Source organism: Rhinopithecus bieti, unplaced genomic scaffold (genome assembly GCF_001698545.2).
Source record: "Rhinopithecus bieti isolate Rb0 unplaced genomic scaffold, ASM169854v2 scaffold_21703, whole genome shotgun sequence".
In the NCBI taxonomy this organism is placed as follows: Eukaryota; Metazoa; Chordata; class Mammalia; order Primates; family Cercopithecidae; genus Rhinopithecus; species Rhinopithecus bieti.
In genome coordinates this window covers 3,512,592-3,528,378 of record NW_016812332.1, presented here as the reverse complement: position 1 = coordinate 3,528,378, position 15,787 = coordinate 3,512,592, and the positions used below count along the sequence as shown (strand labels likewise).

General features: G+C 43.2%; 1 protein-coding gene across 4 annotated transcripts in view; it reads left to right on the top strand.

Annotated features, from left to right (window-relative positions):
• The window catches only part of AP4S1 (adaptor related protein complex 4 subunit sigma 1), a 79,148-nt gene that overhangs the window by 58,334 nt on the left and 5,027 nt on the right, over window positions 1-15,787 (top strand). For 2 of the 4 annotated variants that reach the window (XM_017895881.1, XM_017895883.1), the window contains exon 5: window positions 6,642-6,653. In XM_017895881.1, coding sequence (XP_017751370.1) covers window positions 6,642-6,653 — 12 coding nt within the window. Of the gene's footprint in view, window positions 1-6,641; window positions 6,714-11,301; window positions 11,380-15,787 lie in introns of those variants that run through there. The other 2 variants (XM_017895884.1, XM_017895885.1) reach the window with 2 other exon arrangements.

Below are 15,787 nucleotides of genomic sequence, written 5' to 3'. Positions count from 1 at the left end.
ATGCCAGATTTTCTTTATCTTTCCTGCTGGTTTATCCAAAGTATTACAAGCCTATATATGCCTGAGATCTTTATAAAGAACTGGAAAAAAAAAAACAAAAAACCCTCTTATAGCCGGGTGCGGTGGCTCAAGCCTGTAATCCCAGCACTTTGGGAGGCTGAGACGGGCGGATCACGAGGTCAGGAGAGCGAGACCATCCTGGCTAACACGGTGAAACCCCGTCTCTACTAAAAAATACAAAAAACTAGCCGGGCAAGGTGGCGGGCGCCTGTAGTCCCAGCTACTCGGGAGGCTGAGGCAGGAGAATGGCATGAACCCGGGAGGCGGAGCTTGCAGTGAGCTGAGATCCGGCCACTGCACTCCAGCCCGGGCGACAGAGCGAGACTCCGTCTCAAACAAAACAAAACAAAAAAATTAGTTGGGCATGGTGGCGCTTGACTGTAATCCCAGCTACTTGGAAGGCTGAGGCAGAGAATTGCTTGAACCCAGGAGGCAGAGGTTGTAGTGAGCCGAGATCCCACCACTGTGCTCCAGCCTTGGTGACATAGCGAGACTCCATCTCAAATAAATAAATAAATAAATAAAATAAATCAGGCACGGTGGCTCACGCCTGTAATCCCAGCACTTTGGGAGGCTGAGGTGGGCGGATCACGAGATCAGGAGATCGAGACCATCCTGGCTAACATGGTGAAACCCCTCTCTACTAAAATACAAAAGTAGCTGGGCGCGGTGGCCCACGCCTATAGTCCTAGCTACTCGGGAGGCTGAGGCAGGAGAAGGACATGAACCCGGGAGGGAGACTCCGTCTCAAAATAAATAAATAAATAAACATATGTAATAAAGCTGGGTGTGGTGGCAAACACCTATAGTGACAGATACTCAGGAGGATGAGGTGGGAGGATTTTAGGAAATTTTATCACTTGACAAGGAAACATACCCATTAGCATTTCCCCTCATTATCCCCCTCCACACACACCAGGTAACTAGTGATCTATCCTTTTTTCTTGGTGAGTTTTTTATTTTTTATATTGATACATAAGAGATGTAGATATTTTCATGATACTTGTGATAATTTGATACATTCATATAATGTATAAAAACCAAATCAGCGTAATTGGGATCTCCATCACCTTAAATATTTATATTTTCTTTATGTTAGGAACATTCGAATTATTCTCTTAGCTATTTTGAAATATACAATAGATTATTGTTTACCATAGTCACCCTACTGATTTATCAAACACTAGGTCTTATTTCTTCTATCTAATTGCATATTTGCACCCATTAATCTAACTCTCTTCATTTCCTCTTTGCCTCTTCCTTTCCCAGCTTTGGGTCACCACCAATTTACTGTCTATCTTTATGATACCTACTTTTTTACTTCCCACATGAATGAGAACATGTGATATTTGTCTTTCTGTGCCTAGCTTATTTCACTTAACATAATGACCTTCAGTTCCATATGTGTTTCTGCAAATGATAGGGTTTAATTCTTTTTTATGGCTGAATAGTATTCCATTGTGTATATACACCATATTTTCTTTATCCATTCATTCATTGATGGGTGCTTTGGTTGATTCCATATTTTGGCTATTGTGAACAGTGCTACAATAAACATTGGACTGCAGACATCTCTTCAATGCATTGATTTCCTTTCTTTTGGATATATATCTAATCTACTTTCTGTCTCTATAGATTTGTCTGGTCTAGATATTTCATATAAATATAATTGTACAACATGTGATTTTGGTGTGACTGGCTTCTTGGATTGAGTGTAGTGTTTTCAAGATCCATCCATGTTGTAGCACATGTCAATACTTCTTTCCTTTTTCTTGCCAGATGATATTCCATTGTATGGATGCATATACCAAATTTTTTTATCCATTCATCAGCTGGTAGACAGTTGAGTTATTTCCAGTTTTTGGCTATTGTAAATAATGCTTATATGAACATTCGTGGACACGTTTTTGCATAGAACCATGCTTTCAGTTCTCTTGGGCTACCTAGGAGTGCGATGTGGTAACTCCATGTTTAGCATTTTGATGAACTGCTAAACTGTTTTCCAAAGTGTTGGTGTGATTCAAAGACCCATCAGGAGTGCATGAGGGTTTCAGTTTCTCCACATCCTCACCAAAACTTGTTCTTATCTGTCTTTTATGATAGCCATCCCTGTAGATGTAAAGTGGTATAGAGGCCAATGAATTGTAGGTGTCATTTGTGTTTCACTAATGGATAAGGATGTCGAGCATCTTTTCATATGTATATTAGCCATTTGTCTATCTTCTTGGGAGAAATGTCTGCTCAAATCCTTTGCCCATTTTTAAATTGCATTATTTGTTATCTTATTGTTGAGTTGCAGGAGTTCTTTATATATTCTGAATACAAGTCCCTTATCAGATACATGATTTGAAAATATTTTCTCCCGTTCATTTGTAAAGAATCAATTGTTCCAACATCATTTATTCAAGACTGTTCTTTTCCCCTAATGAATTGTCTTGGCACCCTTATCAGTAAATCAATTGGCCATAAATGTATGTGTTTATTTCTGGCCTCTCACTTTTGTTCCATTGATCTCTATGTCTAGCTTACATCAGTAGCACACTCTTGATTTCTGTAGCTTTGTAGTAAGTTTGAAACTCACCAGTCTTTTAAAAAAGAGTCGACAAAGATGTTTTAGGCCTTCCTGGGCTTTAGTTAGATATTCTTGAGAAGTAGCAGTGGCATAAGCTTTTTTTTTTTTTGAGACGGAGTTTTGCTCTTGTTGCCCAGGTTGGAGTGCAATAACGTGATCTCGGCTCACCACAACCTCCGCTTCCCAGGTTCAAGCAATTCTCATGCCTCAGCCTCCCAAGTAGCTGGGATTGCAGGCATGCGCCACCACACCTGGCTAATTTTTGTATTATTAGTAGAGACAAGGTTTTTCCTTTTTCCATGTTGGTCAGGCTGGTCTCGAACTGCCAACCTGAGGTGATCCACCCACCTCAGCCTCCCAAAGTGCTGGGATTACAGGTGTGAGCCACCACACCCGGCTAGCGCAAGCTTATTTTTTAAAGTTGTTTTATTTCATTTCGCATTTAAATAAAAACAATTAAGGAATTGTTTCCAAGCTTCTTCCTGAGGCAGTGAGCAGAATGTGCTCCCTAATTAGTAATACTGTGTGCACTAAAACCCGGAAAGGGCAAAACGCAGATTAGGAAGTTATGTCTTCAGCCCACCTCCTAATGCCTGAAGTGAGGTTTGGCAAACTCCTTCTTCATGGGACAGTCAGCTAGCCTGTCTTCGTCGTCTTAGTGCAACCGTTCTCAAAGTCTGATTCCTGGACCATTAGCATAAGTTGAGGACTTGTTAGAAATTCAAATTCTGGGTCCTACCCCAGACCATTGCATCCGAAGCTCTAGGTTGAGGCCCAGAAATCTGGTTTAAGAAGGCTTCCAGGTGATTCTGATACATGCTTAATTTTGGTAATCACTGCCTTAGTGCATGAGGCTTGCTGTCAGCGTTTTGGTTTTTTTTTTTTTTTTTTTTTTTTTTTGAGATGGAGTCTCGCTCTGTCGATCTTGGCTCACTGCAACCTCCGACTCCCTGGTTCAAGCAGTTCTCCTGCTCAGCCTCCTGAGTAGCTGGGATTACAGGCACACGCCACCACACCCAGCTAATTTTTTTTTTTTTTTTTTTTTTGGAGACGGAGTCTCACTCTGTCGCCCAGGCTGGAGTACAGTGGCCGGATCTCAGCTCACTGTAAGCTCTGCCTCCCGGGTTTACGCCATTCTCCTGCCTCAGCCTCCTGAGTAGCTGGGACTACAGGCGCCCGCCACCTCGCCCGGCTAGTTTTTTGTATTTTTTAGTAGAGACGGGGTTTCACCGTGTTAGCCAGGATGGTCTCGATCTCCTGACCTCGTGATCTGCCCGTCTCGGCCTCCCAAAGTGCTGGGATTACAGGCTTGAGCCACCGTGCCCGGCCAATTTTTGTATTTTTAGTAGAGTCGGGGTTTCACCATGTTGGCCAGGATGGTCTTGATTTCCTTACCTCTTGATCCGCCTGCCTCGGCCTCCTAAAGTGCTGGGATTACAGGCGTAAGCCACCGCACCTGGCTGCTGTCAGCCTTTTCTTGATTCAAGAGTTGGTGTTGGGAACACACCTAGTGGTCTGTGATATGGTGATGCCTCTGGCCAGGAAGGGGCTGGTGCCTTCCAAAGCCGAAAGAGACCAAGAGGTGGTCATTCCAGAGACTGGCCTTAGAGGACAGAGGACATGGAGACTGGCTTTAAAATCTATCTCTGTGTTGATTGCTTGGCAAGACATAGACCAGCACTATTCAGTAAAACTTTCTGCAGAGATAGGAATGTTCTGTACCTGTGCCATCCAATACAGTAGGCATTAGCCAGATGTGGCTCTTGAGCACTTGAAATGCAGTTAGTATAACTGAGGAAATGAAGTTTTAATTTTACTTAATTTAAATCTCCACATGAGGCTGGTGTTTACCATTTTGGACAGCATAGCTCTCACTTCCGCTTACCTTGTGATGACCACTTTCTTGTTCAGACGGACTAGTTGCAAGTCAGGGTCTATGATCAGAGCTGACTATGATTAGCCATTTCAAGGTGACACCCACCAAGAAGAATATAATTTCCCAAAATAATAATGTTCTAAGCCTAGGAGAATAAAAAGTGGGTACAAGTACTATCATTGCTAAGGTTTTAAAAATTATTATTATTATATTCAGTAACAGAATAAATAGCATATTACTGAATTATAGGTATAATTTTAGGGAGAGTCAGGGACCACATAAACCACAAAAGTAAAGATTAGAATTTAATTTCAGTTAGGTGATTCTGCAGGACTTGGACGGTAGATACTAAGGGACAGCTTGGCTTAGGATCAAACCATAGCAAAAAGAAGAAGAGGAAGAGGGAAAAGAACACTCTGGGAAAGAAAACAGGATCTGTCCCCTCACAGCGACAGCCTTGTCATGTAAGATTTATTTTTAGGTTTGTGAATTTTAAACATTCTTTCTGTGGCTATTTTTAATCTTCGAGAATTTCCAAATCTTAAATTTGGAGATCAGTCTCATGCTGTCTGGGGCTGAGAGAAGCATCCCAGCATCACATTTTTAAAACAAAAAGCCAACCCCAGTAAGCTTCAAAGGACACGGCTTTGCCACAGGTGAGGGTTGTTGCTGTTGAAGAAGTGATATCAGGGGATTTTCAGTGCTGCATTTGACAAACCTTAAGTCCTTTCATATTTGAACTTAATTCTCTTTACTTTTTTCTTCCTCCATACTTTTTTCACTATATAAATATCTATTTTATTTTATTTAAAAAATTTTAAAACATATAAGCAAAGAGAAAGAGGAAAGCGAATACATGTAATTATACATTTGTCTAAACCTATAGAACGTACACCACCAGAGTGAACCCTAATGTAAACTGTGGACTTTGGGTGAGAATGGTGTAGGTTTGTCAGTTTTAACAAATGTACCACTGTGGTGGGGAATGCTGACCATAGGAGGAGGCTGCACATTCGGAGGGACATAGGGGATGGGATGTCTGTGTACCTCCCCCTCAATTTTACTCTGAACCTAAAACTTGCTCTTTAAAAAGTAATGTATTTTTTGGCCAGGCATGATGGCTCACACCTATAATCCCAGCACTTTGGGAGACTGAGGCAGGTGGATCGCTTGAGCTCAGGAGTTCAAGGCCAGCCTGGGCAACATGGCAAAACCCCGTCTCTACAAAAAAATACAAAAATTAGCCAGGTGTGGTGGCGCACACCTCTAGTCCCAGCTACTTGGGAGGCAGAGGTGGGAGGATCACTTGAACACAGGAAGCGGAGGTTGCAATGAACCAAGATCATGCCACTGCACTCCAGCCTGGGTGACACACTGACTCAAAATATATAAAGACTTTCTCGAAATAAATAAATAAAATAGATTTTTTTTTAAGTGAGAAGAAGATCATCAGTAAGCCCATCAGTTACTGATAACTGCTGTTAGGTACATTTCCTTTTAGAGTTTCTATGTCTGTCTGTAGCTATATAACCATATATATCTTGATCTGTATACATGCATACATAGGATAATACTATGTATGCATTTTATAACTTTTTTTAACAATATGTAAGTACTTATATTTCTACATTGTCATTTGTGGATATGCTACGGTTTACTCAGTTCTCCTCCTTGATAGATATTTAGGTTATTATCAATAATTTGCTATTACAAGCACCATTACCCTGAATATCCTGTCATATATGATTGTGCCATTGTCTAATTTTTTCCTTGGGATAAACTCCTAGAAGTAACATTAGTGGATTCAAAGATGTGGCACATTGTTACCATCTCTGATACACACATCAAATTACCTACATCTGTAAAGGTTGAGTTAGTTTCTTTTTCCCTCTGCTTTCTAAAGATGAATGGTACTGGCCTGTAAAATTCCTTTGAACTACAGCCTATTTTTAAAAAAATTACAGTCCCAAACTCAGGGCCTTGGCAGAGTCAGACTGCTGTGGCCTCCAAGTCCAGCAGCAGGTAGGAGAGGCCACTGCTATGGATGCAGAAGCCTCTTCAGTCTGACTCTGCTAAGAGCAACGGGTCCCAATGTCTTTGTTCTCACCCTTGCACTCTTTTTCTCTCTTCCAGAGTGAATTAGATGTATCCTTTTTCAATACTGTTTTCCACGGTACTTGGCAAGCGCACTCTAGTCCTTATCAGGTAAGTGCCACGGAGCAGGAAAACTATTCAGCAGTCCAGAGTGTTCATCACCAACAACCATGACAAGACAGCTGGAGGTGTGGGTGTTCTGCAGAACTCCTCCCCCACCTCGTCACCCTTCTTCAACAAGACAATTCTTTTTTTTTTCTTTTGAGATGGAGTTTCGCTCTTCTTGCCCAGGCTGGAGTGCAATGGAGCAATCTCTGCCCACTGCAACTTCCACCTCACTTCAACCTTTGCCTCTTGGGTTCAAGTGATTCTCCTGCCTTAGCCTCCTGAGGCATTACAGGCACCCACCACCACCACGCCCAGCTAATTTTTGTATTTTTATTAGACATGGACGGGGTTTCACCATGTTGGCCAGGCTGGTCTCCAACTCCTGACCTCAGGTGATCCACCCACCTTGGCCTCCCAAAGTGCTGGGATTACAGGCGTGAACCACTGTACTTGGCAAGATGATTCTTAAGATTTTTTTTTTTTTCAGGCAGGACAGCGCTCTCATAGTAGTTAATAGCTACTATTTGTTCATTTAATTTCCTTTAAGCATATGGAATAGGCATTTTCAAAATTTAAATAACACAGCCAAAAAAGTGTTTAGTCCTCCTACAGAAACTGGATTTCCAGGGTTCCAGGTATAAATATCTAGAAATGCCCTACATGACCAGAATAAGGCCTTCAGTGTTGATAAACTGGAAGGTTAAAGAAATTGCCTGGCTTGTAATCCTTGCTATCAAATGTATTCATTTCCTTGATAGCAGAGAAAGTTCTCCTTTTCTCCTTTTCTTCTGTCTCTTTTAAATCACAATATCCAAGTACCCTCAAAACAAGCATGATTTGCTTAGAGTACTGCAGGCCCCCAGATTTTGGCAGGAGCCCTTAGGCTTTGTGCCAGTGTTTGGGAGGCCAGCTAACTTTGAAGTTTATTTTTTACTTCAAAAATCTATCTACCACTTGAGTCCTTGAAGAACACATCAAGTTTCAATCTAAAATAGTAAATTAACTATAACAAATGTTATATATAAATATTTATATATATTAGAATATAACTATATACAAAGTATAACAATATGTTTATGTGTATATATACATACACTTATTTGTATGTGTGTGTATGTATGAGTACGTGCATAAACACACAGCCATTTTTCCACATTTTGCCAGAAATATTAAGTGGATAGAAAACTACTGGTTCTGGGCATAGTGTCTGATATATATCATATGTGTATATATATATATTTCTCATATATATATCATATATCATATATAAATGAGATATTTGTATTTTTAGTAGACACGGGGTTTCACCATGTTGGCCAGGCTGGTCTTGAACTCCTGACCTTAGGTGATCCACCCACCTTGGCCTCCCAAAGTGCTGGGATTATCATATGATATCATATATCATATATATATGAAATATATATATAATATATATATGAGCCACTATGCCCAGCCATATATATATGGCAAATTTTTTTTGAGAGGAAGTCTCGCTCTTGTCGCCCAGGCTGGAATATAGTGGTGCAATCTCGGCTCACCGCAACCTCTGCCTCCCAGGTTCAAGCCATTATCCTGCCTCAGCCTCCTGAGTAGCTGGGATTACAGGCATGCGCCACCATGCCTGGCTAATTTTGTATTTTTAGTAGAGACAGGATTTCTCCATGTTGGTCAGACTGGTCTCAAACTCCCAACCTCAGGTGATCCGCCTGCCTCGGCCTCCCCAAGTCCTGGGATTACAGGTGTGAGCCACCTCACCCAGCCAAAAAAAGTTTTTTTTTAAGAGTGTGTGTGTGTGTGTGTGTGTGTGTGTCTAATTTATATATTTTGTTTGTTTGTTTGTTTGTTTGTTGGAGACAGAGTCTCGCTCTGTCACCCAGACTGGAGTGCAGTGGCACGATTGTGGCTCACTGCAGCCTTCGGCCTTCTGGGTTCAAGCGATTCTCCTGCCTCAGCCTCCTGAGTAGCTGGGATTACAAGCACCCACTATCATGCCCAGCTAATTTTTTTTTTTTTTTTTCGTAGAGACGGGGTTTCACCATGTTGGCCAGGTTGGTTTTGAACTCCTGACCTCAGATGATCTGCCCGCCTCGGCCTCCCAAAGTGCTAGGATTACAGGTGTGAGCCACCGCGCCCAGCCTAATTTATAAATTTATATATACACTTATATAAATGCCCAGAACCAGTATGTTTGCATCCACTTAATATTTCTGGGGAAATGGCTATCTACTTGTTATTACTGATAGGAAATGTCGCCGTGTTGACAAAATTCATTTTGTACGCTGCAATTGGAAGCCTCTGTAAACTAACTGGGAAAATCTGAGTGCCCTCTAGTGGTGAGTGACCCAAATCTATGATCACTGTGACCTAGAAGGGATTATAGATCCCTTCATAGGTTTTAGCATGCTGAATAAAAAGTACCGTGATATACAGACCATGTTGTATATTATGGTGTATTTTCATTCAGCATGGTCTGTATATTACAGTATGTTTTTATTCAACATGTAATATTCTATCTGAATTAATCCATCCAAAGCAATTCAAAATAAATCTCTTCCTACTTGAACAAGATACATGTAGACAAAAAGCTTTTTGATTTAAACAGTCATCAGGAAGATAGCAAGGGCTAAAAGACACTTCACTGGGAGTAGAGAACTCAATTTGCACTTTTGGTCTTGCCACTGACTAGCTGTGTGTATTGGACAAGATACATAACCCCCTCGTCTTAAAATGAGAGAATGACGACTAGAAGAGCTTTAACATTGGCTCAGCCTTAATAGTTGATGTTGCCATGACTTTAGGTAACCGAGCTGAGTTACCTTACATCTGAAACAGGAAGAGAGTCTTACAAGACTAGATATTGAGAGGGTTAACATGAATCAGAGGTGAAGGGATATGTGTTCTAGTTGGATGAGTTGTGTTGATGTGTTGGATATTTACTAGATGTTTACTAGAAATAAAGATGGGGATACTTGTCTTTGTAGCCTTCTGGTGTGTAGTATAGGTCTATGTGATGAGCTCCAGCATTCTTGTTTGAATTACAATTTTACACCAAGATACACAATTTTCCCTTCATTTTACCTGGTTTCGTTTTCACCCTCTCTTCCTCTCTAACCAAGTTATATATATTTAATGTCCTTAGGAATTACTTAGGCATATCCATCTGGCAAATTAGGAATTTTACATCATTTAGAGAAGGGAACTAAGTCTCTCTAGACCTGGAAGTTTACGTCTTTGCTCCAGATTTGATGTCACTTGTACTTCCAGTGGTCTAAAAGTGGAGCAGGCAGCAGAGAAGGGCATGCGCCCCCTCTTTTCTGTTGACACTTTTTTTCTTTTTTTTTTTTTTGAGACAGGCTCTTGCTCTGTCACCCAGGCTGGAGTGCAGAGGTGCGATCAGGGCTCACTACACCCTGGATCTCCTGGGCTCAAGTGATCCTCCCACCTCAGCCTCCCAAGTAGCTGGGACTATGGGTACCCAACACCATGCCTGGCTAATTTTTTTAATTTATTTTTTTGTGGAGATGGGGTCTCACTCTGTTGCACAGGCTAGTCTCAAACTTCTGGGCTGGAGCAAGCCTCCTGCCTTGGCCTCCCAAAGTGTTGACGTTCTTAAAAGATTACCACCCTTAGCCATCTGAAAAATATCTAATTAAAAACCCATGACTCTTCTGTGCTTCATACATAGTCCTTTTTAACCATCACATGTCCAAGGAGGACCTCTGCAGACTAGTTACACAGCAGAAAGACAATGGGACCTTATCGAGGCTCAGCTGCAGTTCCTGCTCCATCTGGGGAGGGGTGTAGACATTCTGCATCACTGTGTGGTAGCATGTAGCCAGGCACCTACTGGAGCAGCCAGCAGTGCTTATATCCACTCTGCCAGGAAAGCTCCCTTAGGCCTTAAAAGGTTGAAAACAAGCAAACTGCTATAATGGCAACCTAGATTTGGTCCTTAGACTGCTAACAGTACATAATCTTGTTTGTGTTTGCTCAGGCTTAAGAAAGCCCTCCTTGTCAGCCCACATAGGACAGATGTGAGTTAAAGCTTGGTTTTGGCACAGGAGAAGGAAGTCAAAACCTCATAAATTCCCAGGAGGCCCCCTCTTTTTCTCCAGAGGCTTTTCCCCTGATTTTTTAAGGCTAGGGAAGTTTCCGAGAACCTGTACAGTTAGACTTGGAGAAATACAGTGCACCATTTACATTTCTCCTTAGTATGGGCTTGTTCTACTTCCAGTAAGGCTGACATCACAGAGCAAGACAGATTGGATTTTAAAAAGAAATGACCTAAGCATAAGAAATCAGGACAGCAACTCTGGCTTGCTGAAAGTCTTCCAGTTAGTGGAAACCCTCTGGTGCAGTGGTGTCAGGTGGGGCGGGCTGCCCCCTCGGGACCAAGCCCGTCAGTGACCTAAATCATTCACGTGCTATGAATACACTCCTGTGCACTCTTCAGTTCCACTCCACCCGCCCGGCTGCAGTGAGGCCTGAAGATTCGGGAAGCCTGTTTCTATAGGGAGAGTTTGCCCCCATCACATACCTTGGTAGATTTATTTAAGACTTCAAATTTTATGAATTAAGGTGGTTTTTTTAGGAATCAATTGATGAACCTCCCAAAATATGCTCAGCCCTGGAGCCCCAGCAGGCTTGCTTTTCTCCAGACAGTTCATAATTCAAAGGAGCTACCTCCACCACCCCCATCTACTGAATAGACAGGGGATGGCACCGATGAACAGCACAGTATGGGAGACACACCAACTACTCTTCAAATTGGTGCATACCTGCTCTGCGCATGAAGGTACAGAAAACCTCCACAGCCTTTTCAGTATTTGGTGCCTTTAAAGAGGCCCAAAGACTTAGTTTATTTTGGCTAGAATGGAATGCAGCAGTACAGCCTTAAGGCCTGGACAGTCAGGGGCTCCTCGGGCCCTGTGCTCTAGAGGGCCCACTCTGTCTCTGCTTTGCCAGCACCCCTTCCCCATCATGGGGCAGTTGGCCACCAGCCCTCCCTGTCCACTGGTTGACCATCCTCTGACTTCCTGGGCCCCTAGAATTTATAAGGTCCGTAGATATCCCAGAGCCTGCCGCCACGGCCTCTGCAAGCCTCTCCTCAACCTTCACCCCAAGACTAGGGGCAGGAATGATAGGAAGGCTGGGCTGGTAGCTGGGATGTCCCACCTACGTGCCTGGGGAGACAAGCGAGAGCAGGCTGGGGTCTCTACTTTATACTCTTGTGAGGCAGAAATAGAGGCTAGCATCCAGGCCCCACAAACATATGCTAGAATCCAGAATGTTTTCTTGATTTAAAAACATCTTTAGGCCTGGCACCATGGCTCATGCCAGTAATCCCAGCACTTTGGAGGGCTGAAGCAGGAGGATTGCTTGAGGCCAGGAGTTTGAGACCAGCCTGGGCAACACAGGGAGACCCAGTCTCTACAAAAAATTTAAAAAGCCAAGCATTGGTTGTGTGTGCCTGTAGTCCCAACTACTAGGGAGGCTGAGTGGGGAGGATCGCTTGAGCCTGGGAGACTGAGGCTGCAGTGAGCCGTGATTGTGCCACTGCACTCCAATCTGGCAACAGAGCAAGACCCTGTCTTTAAAATAAAATAAAACATCTTTACAACATTCCTGTTTGTATTTTATAAACTCTTAAAATCTCAAAGCCTGAGCAGTTGATTCTAGAGCCGTAAAGCTCTGGTGGGTTGTGTGAAAGAACCCTGATTCATGCCCCTTTTATTACAGTTGAGGGCAGGGCATGGGAAGGGCCTCAGTGCTGTGTGCCCTCTCTGTGACTCCGCTAGCATCTGTCATGGTGCTTCCTGGAAGAATGATGGTGTGCAGGCAACAGAGATCAGCACCACTATGGTTTGCAGGCAGGCCCTGATCAGGCCCACTGTGGGGCATCTACCTCTAGTTCCATCAGCTTCCTAAAATCTGAAATACTTTTAGAGATCCAGAAACCAGAATAGGGCTTCTCCAAGTAGGAGATAATGTCAGCCTGATTTAATGAGAAATTGCAAAAATACTTGTTCAAACTGAGGTAATAGGAATACCAGCCAGAAAAACAAACAAATTCTTCAGGGAAGCATCCAACACTGAAACTGCAGCTTCTAAATGAACTGAAATTTTCTGCGTGTTCTGTCAGAAAGTTACAGTGTTAATTAATTAATTAAATCATTATTTAAGCATTTCTTCTGAGGTATGATGGAGCATGTGATGACTTCAGGAATGGCTTGATTTCTTTTTTTTTTTTTTTTGAGACAGAGTCTCACTCTCTTGTCCAGGCTGGAGTGCAGTGGTGTGATCTTGGCTCACTGCAACCTCCGCCTCCCAGGTTCAAGTGATTCTCCTGCCTCAGCCTCCCAGGTAGCTGGGACTACAGGCGTGCACCACCACACCTGGCTAGTTTGTATTTTTAGTAGAGACGGGGTTTTGCCATGTTGGCCAGGCTGGTCTCCAACTTCCAACTTCCGGTGATCCGCCCCCCTTGGCATCCCAAAGTGTTGGGATTACAGGTGTGAGCCACGACACCCAGTCAGGAATGGCTTGATATTATCAGAAAAGAATAAACTAGCTCTGCTTTCCCTGAAGGCTATATTTAGAGTCGTAGGAGCCAGATACTTTGGAGCTAGAAGCAACCTATAAATCATCAGGTTAAAACCTCACTTTTTTTTTTTTTTTTTTTTTGAGACGGAGTCTTGCTCTGTCGCCTGGGCTGGAGTGCAGTGGCCGGATCTCAGCTCACTGCAAGCTCCGCCTCCCGGGTTTACGCCATTCTCCTGCCTCAGCCTCCCGAGTAGCTGGGACTACAGGCGCCCGCCACCTCGCCCGGCTAGTTTTTGTATTTTTAGTAGAGACGGGGTTTCACCGTGTTAGCCAGGATGGTCTCGATCTCCTGACCTCGTGATCCGCCCGTCTCAGCCTCCCAAAGTGCTGGGATTACAGGCTTGAGCCACCACGCCCGGCCTAAAACCTCACTTTTAAAAATTAATGTAAAAAAAAAATTTTTACAGTCAGGGTCTTGCTCTGTTGCCCAGGCTTGAGTGCAGTGTTGTGATCATAGCTCACTGCAGCCTCAAACTCCTGGGCTCAAGCAATCCTTCCACCTCAGCTTCCAGAGTAGGAAAACAAAAATATCAAGGAAAAAAAAATACATCAAGGAATATAGACACACACCACCACACCCAGCTGGCTAATTAAAAAAAATTTTTTTAAATAAAAACAGCATTTCAGTATGATGCCTAGGCTGGTCTTGAACTCTTGGGCTCAAGCAATCCTCCCACCTTGGCCTCCCATAGGGCTGGGTGAGTCACCATTGACTGGTGTAAAACCTCACTTTTTAGGTAAAAAGGTTGAGACCCAAAGAGGTTCTGTGACATGTCCCAATCCGTAGAGCTACTTTAGGGCAGAGCTGGTACTAGTTTCTGGGTTTCCAGGGCCCTTGACTCTAGGATTATAAATTGGGTAGGTTAAATTTGACATTTTTTTTCTTTTTTTTTCTGAGACAGAGCCTTGCTCTGTCATCCATGCTGGAGTACAGTGGTACAGTCTCAACTCACTGCAACCTCCGTCTCCCAGGTTCAGGTGATCCTCCTGCCTCAGCCTCCTGAGTAGCTGGAATTACAGGCGCCTGCCACCATGCCTGGCTAATTTTTGTATTTTTAATAGACACAGGATTTCTCCATTTTGGCCAGGCTGGTCTCGATCCCCTGGCCTCAAGTGATATGTCCACCTTGGCCTCCCAAAGTGTTGGGATTACAGATGTGAGCCACTGCACCCAGCCTAAATTTGACATATTTTTAAAAAAGTAATCATCTGGAGTAGACTGTGGCAATTTAGTCTCTAATAAAACATTTATAAAATGCCTGTCACCATGGTGCTTTGGTGTTGTCGAAGCTTATTTGTGAATAAGGGGAGATGCTTTAGAGAAATGCCTTTGGTTGGAGGAGTCAGAAAGGATGAAAACATTTGAGAGTGTCTGTGAATGTCTTGTTGAGAACATGCTCTCCACTTTGTCTTGTTGAGAACATGCTCTCCAAAAGTGGAGTTCACATTCAGATTTTGAAACATCTTTTTTTCCTTTTGAAAATATGAAATGGAAAGGCTCATTGCCAGAGAGTGAGGACTGGCCTGTGGATCCAAGGGAACATGTGCAGCCGTTCCTCCATGGGAAGGGCAGGCACTGAGGGACGAGGGACCCAGGGCCTTCTCCAGCATGGGAGCTCTAGCCAGGGCCGTGGTGGGTGATGAGAGTCTTGTATAGGAACAGTCCCCAGGAGTCAGCCAGTACCCCAGAAGGAGATGTGAATGTTGCAGATCCAACAGCTCTGCCTCCAGGTTTTTTCTGGCTCCCACTAGACTTGACCACTTTCCTCTTTCCTTTAAGGAGCCCTCTAGGTGCCATATTCATCCACCAGCATTCCTCACCACCAGGTCCCTAAGCTTTAACCCTATTCCTTTTGTTCCATTTTTTAGGGTTCTATTTTAGTCAGGAATAGTGACAGCAAGTTATGAGAAGCAAGAGAGATTTAGGGGGAAAAATGAGAATAATAACAGGCTCATTGACCCACCTCTGACTTTCATATTTAATTTTACATAAGTCTACATAAGCCTACATAACTTTAAGCAAACAGAAACTTTATGTTTTAGCCTACATAACTAAGCCTACATAAACTTTAAGCAAAACCACAGCTGGGTATCCTGTTGTTCTCAGAATATGAGTGGGCCTTTAATGAAAACCGACTTTAAAAAAGATAACAGCCAGGCGTGGTGGCTCACGCCTGTAGTCCCAGCACTTTGGGAGGCTGAGGCAGGCGGATCACCTTAGGTCAGGAGTTCGAGACCACCTGGCCAACATGGTGAAACCTCATTTCTACTAAAAATACAGAAATTAACTGGGCGTGGTGGCACACACCTGTAATCCCAGCTACTTGGGAGGCTAAGGCGGGAGGATTGCTTGAACCTGGGAGGCAGAGGTTACTGTGAGCCAAGATTGTACCACTGCTCCCCATCCTGGGCAACAGAGTAAGACTCCATCTCAAAAAAAAAAAAAAAAAAAAAAAAAAAAAAAAAAAAAAACT